This window comes from Capsella rubella, unplaced genomic scaffold, assembly GCF_000375325.1.
Source record: "Capsella rubella cultivar Monte Gargano unplaced genomic scaffold, Caprub1_0 scaffold_3, whole genome shotgun sequence".
NCBI lineage: Eukaryota > Viridiplantae > Streptophyta > Magnoliopsida > Brassicales > Brassicaceae > Capsella > Capsella rubella.
The window spans coordinates 7,750,612-7,765,468 of record NW_006238921.1 but is presented as its reverse complement, the minus strand read 5'-3'; the positions used below and the strand labels follow the sequence as shown (position 1 = coordinate 7,765,468).

Here is a 14,857-nt window from a genome sequence, read left to right as displayed (position 1 = left end):
CAAATTCAATTGGCTAACGAGAACCTGATTTTGATTTTGAAATAAAATTTTGCATCTTTGCATTATCATATGATTATTGATTAAGCAAAATTATCATTATAGATTTTTTTATAGAAGTGGTGGTATCCGAAATTTTACATTTTTATCGGATTCTCTAAAATTTTTATTTTTTATTTTAAAGGTTTTCGCGGTTATATCCCAAAAAAAAATTGTTTCAATCTCTTCTTCTCGCTTTGCTGCTTCTTCATATTCTCTTCTTCAATCTCATCGATCGCCCAAAACCCGAAGAAGCTTTCTTCTGATCTGTTCATATTTCCGATCTCTCTTACGAATTTTTCTTTAATTTTATCTCCCAAGTCCCGGCTATGGCTTCCGAGTGATTTTGGGATTCTTCTTCTAGGTAAGTCTCTTGTAATCTTCTCTTTGATTGTTGTCTTGCGATAAAGGCACTTGGCTTTTCTGATTCTGATTCTTTCTCGTCGGATTTTGAAATGATTAAGCTTTTAATTAATCGTGTTTTTTTTTCAATTTCTTTTGTTCGTTTCTATTCGGTATGCAAATTTCTGGATTTTTTGGTGCCAAGTTGTGAGTTTAAAAATTTGGTTCTCTTTTGTTTATGGGGGAATCTGCCTCACTGGTTTTTGAGCTTTCGATTCGGATTCGAAGCTTAAATCGATTGGTGTGATTTGAATTTTGAAACTTGAAACTTAAATCGATGGATGTCAAGGTCGTCTGATTTGAATTCGCGGAATTTTTCAGTATAATTAACTACTTGGAGTTGCTGAAAGGAGATTTAATTTCCAATTCGTACAAGTTTTTGTTGTAAACCTTGTCTGGGTTTCATACTATATTGAGCGGAAGTACTGTTGACACTGATAATGAGCATTGTTTATTTTTCATTAATATGAGTTAGATTTTGCATGCAGGATTTAGTTTCATGACTGTCTGTAGTCGTTTTCTTTGGATTAGCCTATGATGTAATGTGCATATTGGGTTTGTATCTTGGCAAAATCTTAACTTGGTTCTAGTTTTGGGAATAGTTCAGGTAACCCAAGTGCATAGCTAATGGCGCCTTCAAGATCAAAGAAATCTAAGTACAAGAAAACTCCCAGGAGTAAAGCTGTCTCTCCTCAAAAAGACGACGAAAATATGAGCAAAACCAAACAACGGGTAAGCTGTTTTCTTAATATTTAGCTGGATGACTTCAACTTTTGGTTGGATTATATAGACCAGGTTGAGATTTTATTGTGGAAATTTTGCATAGTTAGGCTGCAGAAGGATGCCAATATTTAGCATTACCCTAGATGTCGGCTATGTGCTACACTTTTTAGTGATTACCCCAATATCTGTTTCCTGATTGATTCAAGTAGTTTATTACCTTTTTTGACAAAAATGTTTGGTTTACTCATATCGTTTCTACTTTTAAGTTTTGATTACGTTCCTATTTCAAGGAAGAGACATTGTTTTACCTTTATATCCAATGTGCAAGCAAATTTTTGTTGCTGCGACAAATTGTATCAGCTGGTATCCCAGCATATCTTATAGTGCTCCTTACATGCAGAAGAGGAAGTTGTCGGATATGTTAGGTCCTCAGTGGAGCAAGGAAGAGTTGGAGCGCTTTTATGAAGGATACCGCAAATTTGGAAAAGAATGGAAAAAGGTTAGTTGGGTTTGCAACATATGCGCGATTTGGAGTATGTTTTGTAGTACAATATTCTATTATGCAAAAAAGGGTAATAAATTGCTGCCATAGTTTCCAATAATTGTCATAGGAATGGTACTGTTATTTTTGTAATCACTTTTATTTGCAGAAATCAGCAGTAAATATGGTGTTTTCTCCTTTATGGTTTGTAGGTGGCTGCGTTTGTACATAGCCGTTCTGCAGAAATGGTAGAGGCCCTATACACTATGAATAAGGTTAGCATGCCCTCCTCCTTCCTCGGTCTGTCTTTTGATATTTGTCTAAACATTTTTTCAACTTATATTATGTCATCTGTACTTTAGGCTTACTTGTCTCTTCCCGAGGGCACTGCTTCTGTGGTTGGCCTAAATGCGATGATGACTGATCACTATTCTGTTCTGGTTAGTGCTTTAAACCGTTTAAATCATTATTTGATTTTAATATATGGTTATAACATACACACACTTGGTCCAGTTTAGGATACTTATTTCCATTTGAAACTCAAAACCATGATACATGTCTGACACCCATTCCTATAGAACATCTACTAACTTGTTAAATTTTGTCCCACCTAGGGGTTTATCACTCTGGTTTGTTCAAATTTTGTCGCTTGAAAATATAGTTTAGCTTAGGAAAGGCAATACTTTTTTGGTTGGGTGTTTTTTGGTTAAGCATTATGCATATCTTAGAGAGATGGACAGCTAACTTTGTATTTGTTGGGGACGTGGAGTGAGGTTGATTGTTGTTAAGCCTTGTTAAGAAAGTATTTCCATTTCTGTAGTGAAGGAATTTAGTGTAGTAGTATTATGGGCTGGGCTTGATTTTATGTAACGAGTCTATTTCTTCTCTAGCATGGAGGAAGTGACAGTGAGCAGGAAAATAATGAAGGTACTGAAACTCCGAGGTCAGCCCCTAAGCGCTCTAAAGTAAAATCCTCTGATCATCCCTCTACAGGATTAGAGGGTCTGTCTGATCGCTTGCAATTCAGGTCTTCTTCAGGCTTCTTGCCATCGCTAAAAAAGAGACGTACTGGTAGTGTTCTCTGCTTCTCTTGGCCTCAAAATTTTTTCTCCCATTTCATAAGCATGAGTTGTCCGTGCACACTAGAATTCTATATACGCATAAGTTTTCTGGTTTCATACCACGTTGTTGAATGCCTTGCAGAATTATCTTAGATAGTAGAACTGTTCTTTCCCTCGTTTTACCAGCGTCAGTAAAGTACAATAGTAATCTGTGAAAAAAAGTTTTTTGAGAAGATGCAACTCAAGTTAGTTCCCTCGCTAAATGTATGAAGTGGGATAAAATGATTTACCTCCCTGAAATTTTATGTGCTCAATGCTCATTAACTATCTCTCTAATGGAAAAGACCTAATGGTTGCTAATTATTTTTTAAATCATTATTTGCATGTGCCAAGAGACTCTGCCTCGTGCTGTTGGAAAAAGGACTCCTAGAATTCCTATCTCATATACCCTTGAGAAGGATACTAGGGAAAGATATTTATCAACTGTTAAGAGGGGTCTAAGTCAGAAGGGAGATGATACTGATGACGATATGGAACATGAGATTGCATTAGCATTGGCTGAGGCTTCGCAACGAGGTGGCTCTACAAAGAACTCCTACACACCAAATAAAAAAGCAAAGATGTACCTTTCTGATAATAAGGGTGAAAGAATGGTAATCTCCTTTACTGTTACATGTGATTCTCTCTTCATAAGTCTTGTGATTCTTAAAATTTGTTCTGCTTGCATACACTTTTGGAAGAAGTTTCAAGGAACCTGTTTCGATTTCCTTACATGATAGCCTATTGAAAATTCAATTAAATGGAAGGAAATAAAGCTTTTTGAAGTAGGAACTGTTTTATAGAAATTTGGACTGATAGATTTTGATGTTCAGCGTGCCGATATTGACTTGGCAATCGCCAAGCTTCGTGCTGGTGATATGGAAGATGTGCACTGTGAACCAAGCTCAGAAAGCACTGAAGCTGATAATGCGGATTATTCTGGAGGAAGAAATGACTTGACGCATGGAGAAGGTACTAGTGCCACAGAAGTGCAGCAAACAGGAAGAAAATACTATAGGAGGAGATTAGGCATTAAAAAAGAAGATGCAAAAGAAGCCTGCAGTGGTACAGACGAAGCACCAAGTTTAGGTGCCCTCGATGAGAAATTTGAACCAGAAAGGGATGAGAAGTTTTTGAAACTCACATATAAATTTTCAAGGAGAAAAAGTAAAAAGAGTCTCTTTACTGCAGGTGTGTTCTAGTCTCTCACTTCTCTGTCTAAATTCCTATTTGCAATGCACATCAAAGTAGGAAAAAAAAAGGACTAATAGGAACTTCAGTTATCTTTTATTCAAAGCACCCCCAGGGATGCAGGTGAAGACATGCCTATACTTAGGAAAACCATCAATTAAAGTCCAGTTATCCAATTAAAGAATTAAGGCTTACTACTGTATTCGGTGGTCACTCTATCTTGTGTTTTACAACTTTAAAATTTCTGTTCCGTGACAATTTTTTTGGTTTTGATAAACTTCTTCAGAAACTAATGCCTGTTTCTGGTAATCTAAGATGAGCTCGCTACTTAGCTTAGATTTAAAGTTTTACCAAATCCATGATGGGGTTTATGATGTCATTCTTCCTGAAGATTTGTCTTACCTGTGACAAACTATAGAAGCTTTTTTGCGTTTGTTGGAATTCAACTCATGTTTACATTCATTTGAATTAATATTAATATTTATTCTTTGCATGTTTTTGCAATGTTGCGATGTTACAATTTTTACTGTTTATACCCGCACTTCAACATCTATTTCTTGAAATGCTTTCTGCAGATGAAGACACAGCATGTGATGCTCTCCAGACGCTGGCAGATCTTTCCCTCATGATGCCTGAAACTGCCACAGATACTGGTGGGATACATATGTTTGACTTATATGTATTGTTCATTTAAACGAGTATCTTAAGCTTGTTAATGTTCTTGGCCATATACATATCATTACACTGATACATAATCGAGTTTAGAGTCAGATTTACCTTCATGAAATTCATGTTGTATCTACTTTCTCACTCTAATTTTGATGTACTTGCAGAGTCATCGGTTCAAGTTGAGGAAAAGCGAGCTGGAAAAGCTTATGTGTCAGATTTAAAAGGGACTGATCCAGCATCCATTAAAAGTAGTTTTCATAGAAACTCCAAACAGAGAAGATCAGGTAGCAGTGATCTTTGTAATACTGAAGCGGAAAGAAAAAGTCCCAGTAGCTCTTTAATCAGAAAGAGACGGCAGAAAACACCACCAGCTAAAGTAAGAGAAGATATATATGATATATATTTAACAACGACATAGTTGCTTTTACTGTTCTGCTGTCAGAAATCATGATCATGTTGAAGCTGTTCTCTTCCTGCAGGTTACGAAAGATGAGCTTGCTGCAAGCTCACAAGTCATAGAGCCTTGCAATAACAAGGTAAGATTCTTCTGTACAACACAACTCTTTTGATTACACAATATTTCATACAGTATATCTGAGTGCTCTTTGGAATGTACTATCAGTTCATGCTCTTGGGATGTATTATATATCTTTGAAATTATCTAAACATTTTTGGCTTTTCATCGTGGACTTTCTTTTGTGGCTTTTATCTTAGGACTGACTGATTGTGCTGTTGTTTGTTGTAGGGAATAGGTGAGGGAAATAAGCCTGTTGGGAGAGGTAAACGATCTGCAAGTATTCGAAACTCACATGAAAAGAAGCCTGTTAAACCTCAAGATCGTACTTTCTCAAGTAACAACATAGTGGAAGAAGATGAGTCAGCTCCATCAAATGCAGTCATTAAAAAACAAGTTAACTTGCCAACTAAAGTTAGGAGCAGAAGAAAGATAGTAACTGAGAAACCTCTTACTATTGATGACGGGAAAAATTCTGAGACTCTAGTGAGTGGACTTTCTGATGCTAAGACTCTATTTCCATATGAGAAAGAGATCATTTATTTCTATGGAATTAGTCTGTGTGAGGTCCCTGATTATATGGTGTACCATATCCTTTTAATCTGCAGGAGAAGTTTTCGCATTGCATTTCTAGTGAACGAGCACGAAGATGGTGTCTTTTTGAGTGGTTCTACAGTGCAATTGATTATCCATGGTTTGCCAGACAAGAATTTGTTGAGTATCTGGATCATGTAGGGTTGGGTCATGTTCCTAGATTAACTCGCGTGGAATGGGGTGTCATAAGGAGGTTATCACTAATTAAAGTGCTGCTAATTTTTTTTTTTTTTTGTGTGTGTGTGTGTGTGTATGGGTGTTTCATTAATCATATTATGTTTGTGCAGTTCCCTTGGCAAACCAAGGCGATTTTCTGCACAGTTTTTGAAGGAGGAAAAAGAAAAGCTATACCTGTACAGGGACTCTGTAAGAAAACATTATGATGAACTAAACACGGGCATGAGGGAAGGACTTCCAATGGATTTGGCTCGGCCTCTAAATGTTTCACAGAGAGTCATTTCCCTGCATCCAAAGTTGAGAGAGATTCACGACGGCAGTGTCCTAACTGTTGATCACTGTAGGTACCGGATTCAGTTTGACCACCCTGAATTAGGGGTGGAATTTGTTAAGGTACTCTTCCTTACACTGAATTTTTTTCTGGCAATGGTATATATATATATATATATATATAGACATTATAAGTCACAGTGACTATGGGAAACGAAAGTAATCAAAAAGGATAAACTAATCGTTGCAGTTCTCTGCACATTTTTGAATATGACCAAATTATTTGTTCTCAAATAATTTTGGTGAATATAATCGCTACTGAATTCTTTACAACATAAAATGAGCACTTGCGAGTTGATCAATTAATATATCGCTTGCTTTAAAGACTACTCCACAATAGCACTAAGAAACTATCTAGAAAGTTCCTGACTTGAGAGTTATAACAAACATTGAATGTTGATTATCTTTGGATAACGTTTGAATCTCTCTTTTGGTGAAGGATACTGAATGCATGCCACTGAATCCCCTAGAAAACATGCCAGCATCACTTGCAAAGCACTATGCCTTCCCAAACTATCACATTCAGAATACTAGTGAGGAGAAAATGCAAGAGCGGGTAAAGGAAAGCACGCCAGAAGGACATCTCAAACTTTCGTGTGAGACAGGCCATCTCTTATCCCCACCAAATTATAACATTAGCAATTCCTTAAAACAGGAAAAGGTTGGTGTTTCTGACCATCATGCCAGGCCTCATATTATGAATTTCTATATTCTACATTCTTTTAGATTCTGCATATCTGGAGGAACAAGCTTGGTATCCATTTGCATCTAGGAATTCAAGGCTTTCTTTCTGTTTACTGGCTTCTTAAAAATATAGATGGGATCCGTCTAATGTATTCAATGTTTGACCAATAATTGTACCATAGGGGACTAGTTCCATAATTAAGTCTATCCTGTGATTATTACATAGAGAGCTAGTTCCGTACTTCAATTCTCTTACCATCAAAATAACGTGAATTTCTGTTACAGTTCTTTATGAGACAATAGCTATTGTAGTTCCTCCTTGCATCCACTTTCTCTTGTAATTCTTTGTTTGGCATTTGACTACGAATAAATCTTGATAGATATATTAATAATATACAAGTTTCCTTAAATTCGCAGATAGATATCTCGAGTTTAAATCCACAAGCTCTAGACGGAGTCGATGAGGCTCTTGATTTACCATTGTTGAATTCCCAGCCTTCAACTATTGGACATATCCAGGCAAGAGAAGCTGATGTCCAAGCTCTCTCTGAACTGACACGTGCCCTTGACAAGAAGGTTTGACCAGTTGTTAACATTCAGCCTTTTATACATATTTGATATGTTTTTGTTCACCAAGCTGATGTCCAAGCTCTCTCTGAACTGATATGTTTTTGGTCACCATGAGTCTCTTATATTTCATTTTTTTCTATGGCCGGGTTGCATTTTTTTTTTCTCTTTTCATATTCATGATAATCTTTTTATCATTAAACATCTCGTTTCCCTCACATTATAGTAGATATTTCAAGAGGATATGATTGAATAGAATAACATCATATATTTTACTTATTAAGCGTTGGGAGAATCATAACTTTTTGAGGTTCAATATTTTACTCTTTAACTAATTCCATTTTTATATTGTTTTCCTTTATGTCTTCCATGTATGTCTTGCTCTTTCTACATTACGCTTTCCATTTCAACTCATTGTTAATGTACTACACTACAGGAGCTAGTTTTGAGGGAGCTAAAGTGCATGAACAACGAAGTTGTGGAAAGTCAGAAAGATGGACATAATGCTTTAAAGGAGTCTGAATCTTTTAAGAAACAATATGCAGCGGTTCTCTTTCAGCTAAGCGAAATCAATGAGCAGGCATGATTTATGAAAGAACCATAAAAGTCATCTTGTTTCTTTACTATATACAGCTTCTGATGTTTCGCATTATATTTCTCACAGGTTTCATTGGCACTTCTTGGCTTGAGGCAACGGAATACTTACCAAGAGAATGTACCATATGCATCAATAAGACACATGAGTCAATCAGGGGAACCTGATGGCCAGTTGACCTACATAGACAGTTACGCATCAGACACTAATGGATTCCATGTGTCTGAGATCGTCGAAACTTCTAGAATACAAGCACGGAAAATGGTATACAGAGCTGTACAGGTGTGTGTATAACGACTTTAAAGCTTCTTAGCTGATAATTTACCCATCATTGGTTGTGCCTTGCAAAGTCTAGCGAATTGGTTGTGCCTTGCAAAGTCTAGCGAAGTAGTTTCGGCTACTTACTAGTTTTTTCTCTGTTTCTGGTGCAGGCATTGGCGTCGCTGAGGAAAGACGAAAATAATGTTGTAACTATGGAAGAAGTCATTGATTTTGTAAATAATCATCTCTCAATAGATCAAACAGAAGTATCATCAGTCCACCAAAGACAAGGTGCACAGGATCAGCGTCTTCCCTTTACACTAAATTCACCTAGTTCAACTCCTGCCAATGATATCCATCAAAACCCACCCGACCAAAATGACCTACAAATCCCGTCTGAACTAGTTTCGCGCTGTATGGCTACATTACTTATGATTCAGGTGCAAATCTTAAACTCATTCAGTAATTTCCCTGCTGAGAGCCTTCTGCACATTTACATGATTACATTATTATGCCTGAGAGTTTAGACAGTAGAGAAAGTTAAGCAACTAATGGTGTTCTTTCTACTCTCCTCTGTGGTTGTTGCAGAGATGTACAGAGAGGCAATTCCCACCAAGTGAAGTGGCCCAGGTTCTAGACTCGGCGGTGGCGAGTTTGCAGCCTTGCTGCTCGCAGAACCTTCCGATCTATACAGAGATTCAGAAATGCATGGGGATCATTAGAAACCAGATCCTTGCCCTCGTACCCTCCTAAAGTAAAAAATCCTAAAACCATAACTTAACCTTTGTCACTTCATGATGCTTCTTATTTTCTCCTGTAAAATCCGTATTTCCTTATAGAAAATCCGTTTTTATATACCTCATTTATTTGGAGTGACTCACGAGTTCATAGCTTTACATATAACCCACCCATCAATTGTTAGACGGGACTGAAATCGCCGGTCCATTGGCATTTCCTTGTAAGGCACTACTAAATAGTTTCATCCCTTATCGTGTTTGAATAAATTTCATTTTTGTTTCCATATTGTGTACGTATACTATCCTCTTCATCTCTTCGAGTCATTGTCTCTTCTAATCTTTAAACCTTCCCAGTGGTGTTTCTGGCTTTTTCGTTTAGTGATCATTTCAAACAGAAACAAGTTGCTTGAAATGATTTGTCTCTTACCAGTAGTTATGCATGTAGACCCAAGAAGAGCCCTGAGCAGATTAGACTTGTCGATTGGTCCAGCCGGTCCCAATTCGGGTCTGATTCCGAATCTAAACTGGTCCGGTCCGGTCCTTTTTTTGGGTCAGATAAGTTTAGGTGTTTTTTGTCTTCATTAACACGTCAAACAAAGAGTTAAGAGGTTTAACTGTTGAAGTGACTCGTCGTGATGCGTATATATATGAGAGAGAGAGAGACACACACAGAGTCAAGTGGCGGTGGTGAATAAAATGGGTTGCATGTGCAACAAAAATTTCAGAACACAAAAAAACAAAAAAAAACAAAAAAACAAAAAAAAAAAATTTCAGAACAAGTGATTATTGAGATTTGGCTTTTTTCTAACAAAGTGAACAATTTGATTCTATACGAGAATGATTAAGTCGTAATCTTAGGTTAAATCATTTTCGATATGATACTTTTTTGTTATTATTTTTATGCTTCCACCACACCATTAAACCTGACGTGTAACCACATCATCCTAGTGAATGCATTTCCTAACTTTTCATTTTTTGTTCTTTCTTGGTTTATAGAATTTTTTTCCATACTACTATTAATTAGAATTTAGAAGGGACGATAAGGACAAATAAATAAGAACCGACAATACATTTCTGATGTAATTATTAACAGGGCATTATTAAGTAATAATTAAAAAGAGTTTATATTTTGCTCTTTCTTATTATGTAATTGAACCTTTTGTCGTTTGGCAAAACAAATAAAATAATAATGGACCCTCTTTTTTTTTTTTTTTTTTTTTATCTTTTCTTTGTTTCTTGTGATTTTTATCTTCAACATTGAGAAATCAAATCTTTGAGCATTCTTCTACTTCACATCCCGTGAAGGAGAAAACAAAATACCAAGATTTTCTTTTTCTTTTGTCAACACTTAAGAATATTATTTTGGAGTGAGCTTTAATGATCAACATAACAATGGACGAACCGTTAAGTATTTCTTAATTTTGGTGTCCCTTGTCTTCTCGGCATATATATATACACAACCCAATTCCACCCACACAGAACATAAAAATATTACAAGTTGTATTCACATTGGGGTATTTAATGATGACATCAAGAACCCTTGGTGGGGAACATTCCTATACATTATACACACAAAAAGTTCCAAGAAATGATGTTTTTTTCTTATTTTAAAGAAAGCAAGCAAACTAAGTGGTAACTAGTTAATGGAAGGGTGGATGAAAATAATTAATATATAAGTTTAGTTGAGAATCTTGGCAAAATCAAGGGACTTCTTGCCTTGGAGCTTGTTGGAGACATAGTGATAACTATACTCACCATGATTGTAACTTCTATACTTGCATGGGTTGGTCTCATCATCAACCAACTCACTCATTGGTTCTATTTCAACTTCATAGTTTGGTGCATAGAATGTCACTATTGTAAGCCTCTCCTTTTCCCTGTTTGTTACTGCCCTATGCTCCACACTCTTGTACTTCCCATTTGTTAGCACCTACATATATACACATGAAAATATACTCCATTTTAAAATTGATATAATAAACTGATGTAAGAAAAATACCTCAATGGTATCACCAATGTTGATGACAAGGGCATTGGGAAGAGGTAGAACAGGGACCCAAGTGTTTTCCTTGAGGATCTGAAGACCAACACAACTGTTCTTGCTCTGTTGGAGAACAGTGAGCGCACTTCCATCAGAATGTGGGCTAAGTCCCAAGACAAGATCAGGACTTGAACATGGAGGGTAATAGTTCATCCTCACTGCCTGCACTGCCTCCCCAAACATCTCCTCAAATCTCTCTTCTTTTAGACCCAAGCTTATTGCTATGTACTTCAACAACCTCTTGCATAGTTTCCTTATTTCTTTTGAGTAATCATCAAGATTTTCACTATAGAGAAAAAATAACAATTGTTTAGTCCAACTTTCTTTAGAAAATGGATTTAAAAATAAACTATTTAAATTTACGCGCCATATTAATTGTATACATATATATAATATGATGATCACTTAAATCAAAAAACAAAGCTCAGAGAAAGAAAATAAAAAACAAAGTACTCAAAAAGAAGACTAATTAAACCTGAACCGAGCTGGTTTAGAAGGCCAAAGTTTGGGGTTGCGAATTTGTGGAGGATGAACACCAAGAGCAAACATGTTGCACCAATCAAGTTTCTGATCTTCGGAGAATATGAAAGCTTGACCATAACCTTGTACGGTCCCTGGCTCCATTGGATACTTCTTTTTCTCCTCCAATGGCATATCGAAGAACTCTGTTGCCACTTTCTCTATATCTTCCACAACCTCCACTTCGATCCCATGATTTATAACCTATCTTGTAGTCAAAAATACCAATGATGAGATGATTCATTGTCCCAAAACTTACATAGTTGTTGTATATATATATGGCCAAACATGTTTTTCCTTAGTAAAACCCAATATATAAATAATATTAAAGATTTGTCAAAACTTGAATATTGGATATGAACAATTATGAAATTACCTGGAAAAATCCCCAGTCTTCACAAGCTTGTGAGAGCTTAAGAATCTCAAAGAAAAAATCATCGGTGTAGGGTTTAGAGAGCTTAGAGAGATCAATAACAGGAATCTGATGATGAAGATGGTGAGTCTTGAGAGAGGACAAAACAACTCCTCTCTCATACTCTTCTCTAATGAACCTCTCAGGGACTTTGTTTGGTTTGGATTTTATGAGTTCTTGAACATCATCTATCTTCCCAACTCTGATCGAAGAAATAGGTAGAGGAGCCATATTGAAGAAGCAAGACTGATCAGAGAAAGAGATTTTCAGATTTTTGGTTTCTTGTTCTTGTTTTTTTCTTTTGGACTCTAGTTAAAACAACAAGTGGGCTCTTTGCTATTATGTGTGAGTCGTGAGAGAGTGAGAGTCTATACATTTATAGGAGATTAAAAGACTTGGGAGCTCTCTCAGTGATGTTTATTATTGTTTGCATGTTGTGGGTATCATTTCAATGTTGCAATTTTTGTGGAGTGTGGGATCCATTTTTGTGCACTTTCGAATTATTTTTTCTTATTTTTAAAATTACATATCAGAATCAACCGTTGTTAAGTTGTGTGTAATGCCTATTATTTTATCAGTGATATTAACATAACCAATGGCAGAGCTAAGCAATGATGAGGATATGTTCCAACAAAATTAGTATTATTACTTATTTTTAGTGTGAATTTTATTGAACTTGGTGAAATATTTGGCTAATATAAATTAGCACTACATATTGTATATTTCCGTTAAACTAATATATATTTTTGGTCACCAACATCTTTTTTTGTTATTTGTTAAGGAAATTAAAGAAAAGTGAATGAAGCAATATTTAGAGGTGACATTTTATTCCTACTTTAGCCTCTCTACGAAATGAATATGTAATAGTTGTAGTAGGTATGCGTTTGTGTGTGTGTGTGTGTGTGTGTGTGTGTGTGTGTGTGGGTACGATGATGGAGAAAAAATGAGAATTTAGATTTTGGCAAAGTCATTTCTCATTGCATAGCACCAAAGCTATGAGCATAATTATTAAGTATATATCTTATGCATGTTTTTCTTACTTCTTAAATCATTTAAAATGATAAAATAATTGTGTAAGAGCGAGAGTCATAGGATCAGTGTTTTAAGAAAATCCAGCAAAAGAGAGATTCGTTAATTTTTACTTTATTGACGGTAATACCAAAAAATGAAAAGTCAAGTTTCTTGAAAATTCAGTTTTCCTAAAGTTTTGCTTCTTTTTTTTGTTGTCTTTCCCAAAAGCAAACGTAGACCAACTATAGTTGAAATTCACCTAACGATTAACGTGCCAATTAGCTAAAATTAATCAAGAAAAAGCCTTAAGAGTGTTAAGAGGTTTATGTATAGACGATCTTAACTCGAATCCACAGTCGTCTCTTAAATTCCATTGTCTTTCTACAGAGAAATTACTGTTGAAATCAAATTATAATTATAGTCAATTGATGAACTCGTGGTATATTATATTTGAGTATCTATAATTAGACCAAACCCAAAATTATGTCCAAGTTCTATAGTTTCTCTAAAAACATTATATATATCATCATTTATTAAAGTGTTCAAAAAACTTAATTGTTGAATAAATAGATATTAACTTAGAAAAATCTAGATATTTTTTTCACATAAAAATCTGAATACAGTATGGCTGAATGTTATATAGATTAATTAGGATAAGAATTGTTAGATATTTCCTAGTTTTGGATTCTATAAAAAAAAAATATTCCTCTTTCCTCAATTAATTTTGTTTATTAAGTTGAACAAGCAGACTAAAAATAAAAAGTTTTTTCATATATTCATAAGTTCTTAAAAGTGTCACTTAAACTTTTGTAAGTATTCGTAAATATTCTTTTCATATAATTACGTTAGAGAGTTTATTCTCTTGATGTTTTTGGGGTTTCTTGAACATTACACGATCTTGGACAAGTGCTAAACACTAGCTATTGAAGTTTCTTTACAATTAAAACTTACAACTCTGGCTTTATTCATGGTGTCCCATCTTCATGCTCGGTAAAAAGGCCAATATATAAATGACCACCACATCACTTGCATATAGATTTTAACCAAAAAAACTAACTATATACACTTAACGAGAATAAATCAGTCGATCTAGTACACATATAGAATAAGTTACGTAGAGTAGCTACTACATACGTGTATTGAACTTGAAAAGTAACAAAACGTGTGGAACTAGTTGTGACTAAAATTTCAACTTGCAAAAACCGATTGATGTCTTAATTTTTGAGAGTCTCTTTAATTACTCGCACTTGAAACTTGCACGTCTCTCTCTCGACCACGAAGGTTCAAGATCAAAGTGCGAGTAATTAAAGAGACTCTCATGGTGAATAAGTACAAAAACAATTTAGAAAAAAAAAGAAGTTTCAAAAAGGAAAAGAGCACACACACACACAAAATGTGGAGAGGGTGAAGCTTAAGGGATATATAAAACAATTTGTAGGGTTGAAAAGAAGAAAGTGGGTAACGTTAAGGTAGGGGCCAATGCTATGTGTGTTTTATGAGAGAGTTTGAGAGAGAGAGAGAGAGAGAGATGAATGTGCCGACCAAATCTAGTGATCTTCTCGTCGCACTTCCTTCCCTCATTGTGCCTTCCTCTCTTTTTCTTTTCCTAGCTACCTTTTTCTTTTTGGTTTTCAAAATTGTATAACATTTGACTCAACAACCAAAACAAAAAATTATTTGTATTTTACGTCAACACACGAGAATGTCTAGTTATAGAGACAATTAAAAAGGTGCATTGAAATTTAGAGGAATCTTTTTCAGCTTTTTTGACGAAAATGTTTAGAGGAATCTTTTTTTTTTCTATTACCAACTT

The 14,857-nt window shown here is 35.4% G+C and overlaps 2 protein-coding genes across 4 annotated transcripts; one reads left to right on the top strand and one right to left on the bottom strand.

The window, feature by feature from the left end:
• Nucleotides 1-230: 230 nt before the first annotated feature.
• Nucleotides 231-9,345, top strand: LOC17891686 (protein ALWAYS EARLY 3). Of its 3 annotated transcripts, none has more exons than XM_023785842.1 (20): nt 231-400; nt 1,046-1,170; nt 1,562-1,660; nt 1,855-1,917; nt 2,005-2,082; nt 2,533-2,713; nt 3,097-3,356; nt 3,576-3,933; nt 4,509-4,586; nt 4,767-4,978; nt 5,082-5,138; nt 5,348-5,602; nt 5,725-5,903; nt 5,998-6,280; nt 6,657-6,878; nt 7,319-7,477; nt 7,905-8,048; nt 8,133-8,345; nt 8,495-8,764; nt 8,913-9,345. In XM_023785842.1, the coding sequence occupies exons 2-20, from the start codon at nt 1,066-1,068 to the stop codon at nt 9,075-9,077; spliced, it is 3,381 nt and encodes a 1,126-aa protein (XP_023641610.1). In that variant the 5' UTR covers nt 231-400; nt 1,046-1,065; the 3' UTR covers nt 9,078-9,345. The 3 variants fall into 3 exon arrangements, with proteins under 3 accessions (XP_023641610.1, XP_023641612.1, XP_023641611.1); XM_023785844.1 differs by having other exon boundaries at nt 1,041-1,170; XM_023785843.1 differs by having other exon boundaries at nt 1,029-1,170.
• Nucleotides 9,346-10,541: 1,196 nt separating this feature from the next.
• On the bottom strand, nt 10,542-12,375 carry LOC17892168 (protein SRG1). Its single transcript, XM_006297914.2, has 4 exons — nt 11,998-12,375; nt 11,578-11,825; nt 11,061-11,388; nt 10,542-10,991 (listed from the first exon to the last, which is right to left on the bottom strand). Exons 1-4 carry the CDS (start codon nt 12,262-12,264, stop codon nt 10,740-10,742), a joined length of 1,095 nt encoding a protein of 364 aa, XP_006297976.1. The 5' UTR covers nt 12,265-12,375; the 3' UTR covers nt 10,542-10,739.
• Nucleotides 12,376-14,857: the final 2,482 nt, after the last annotated feature.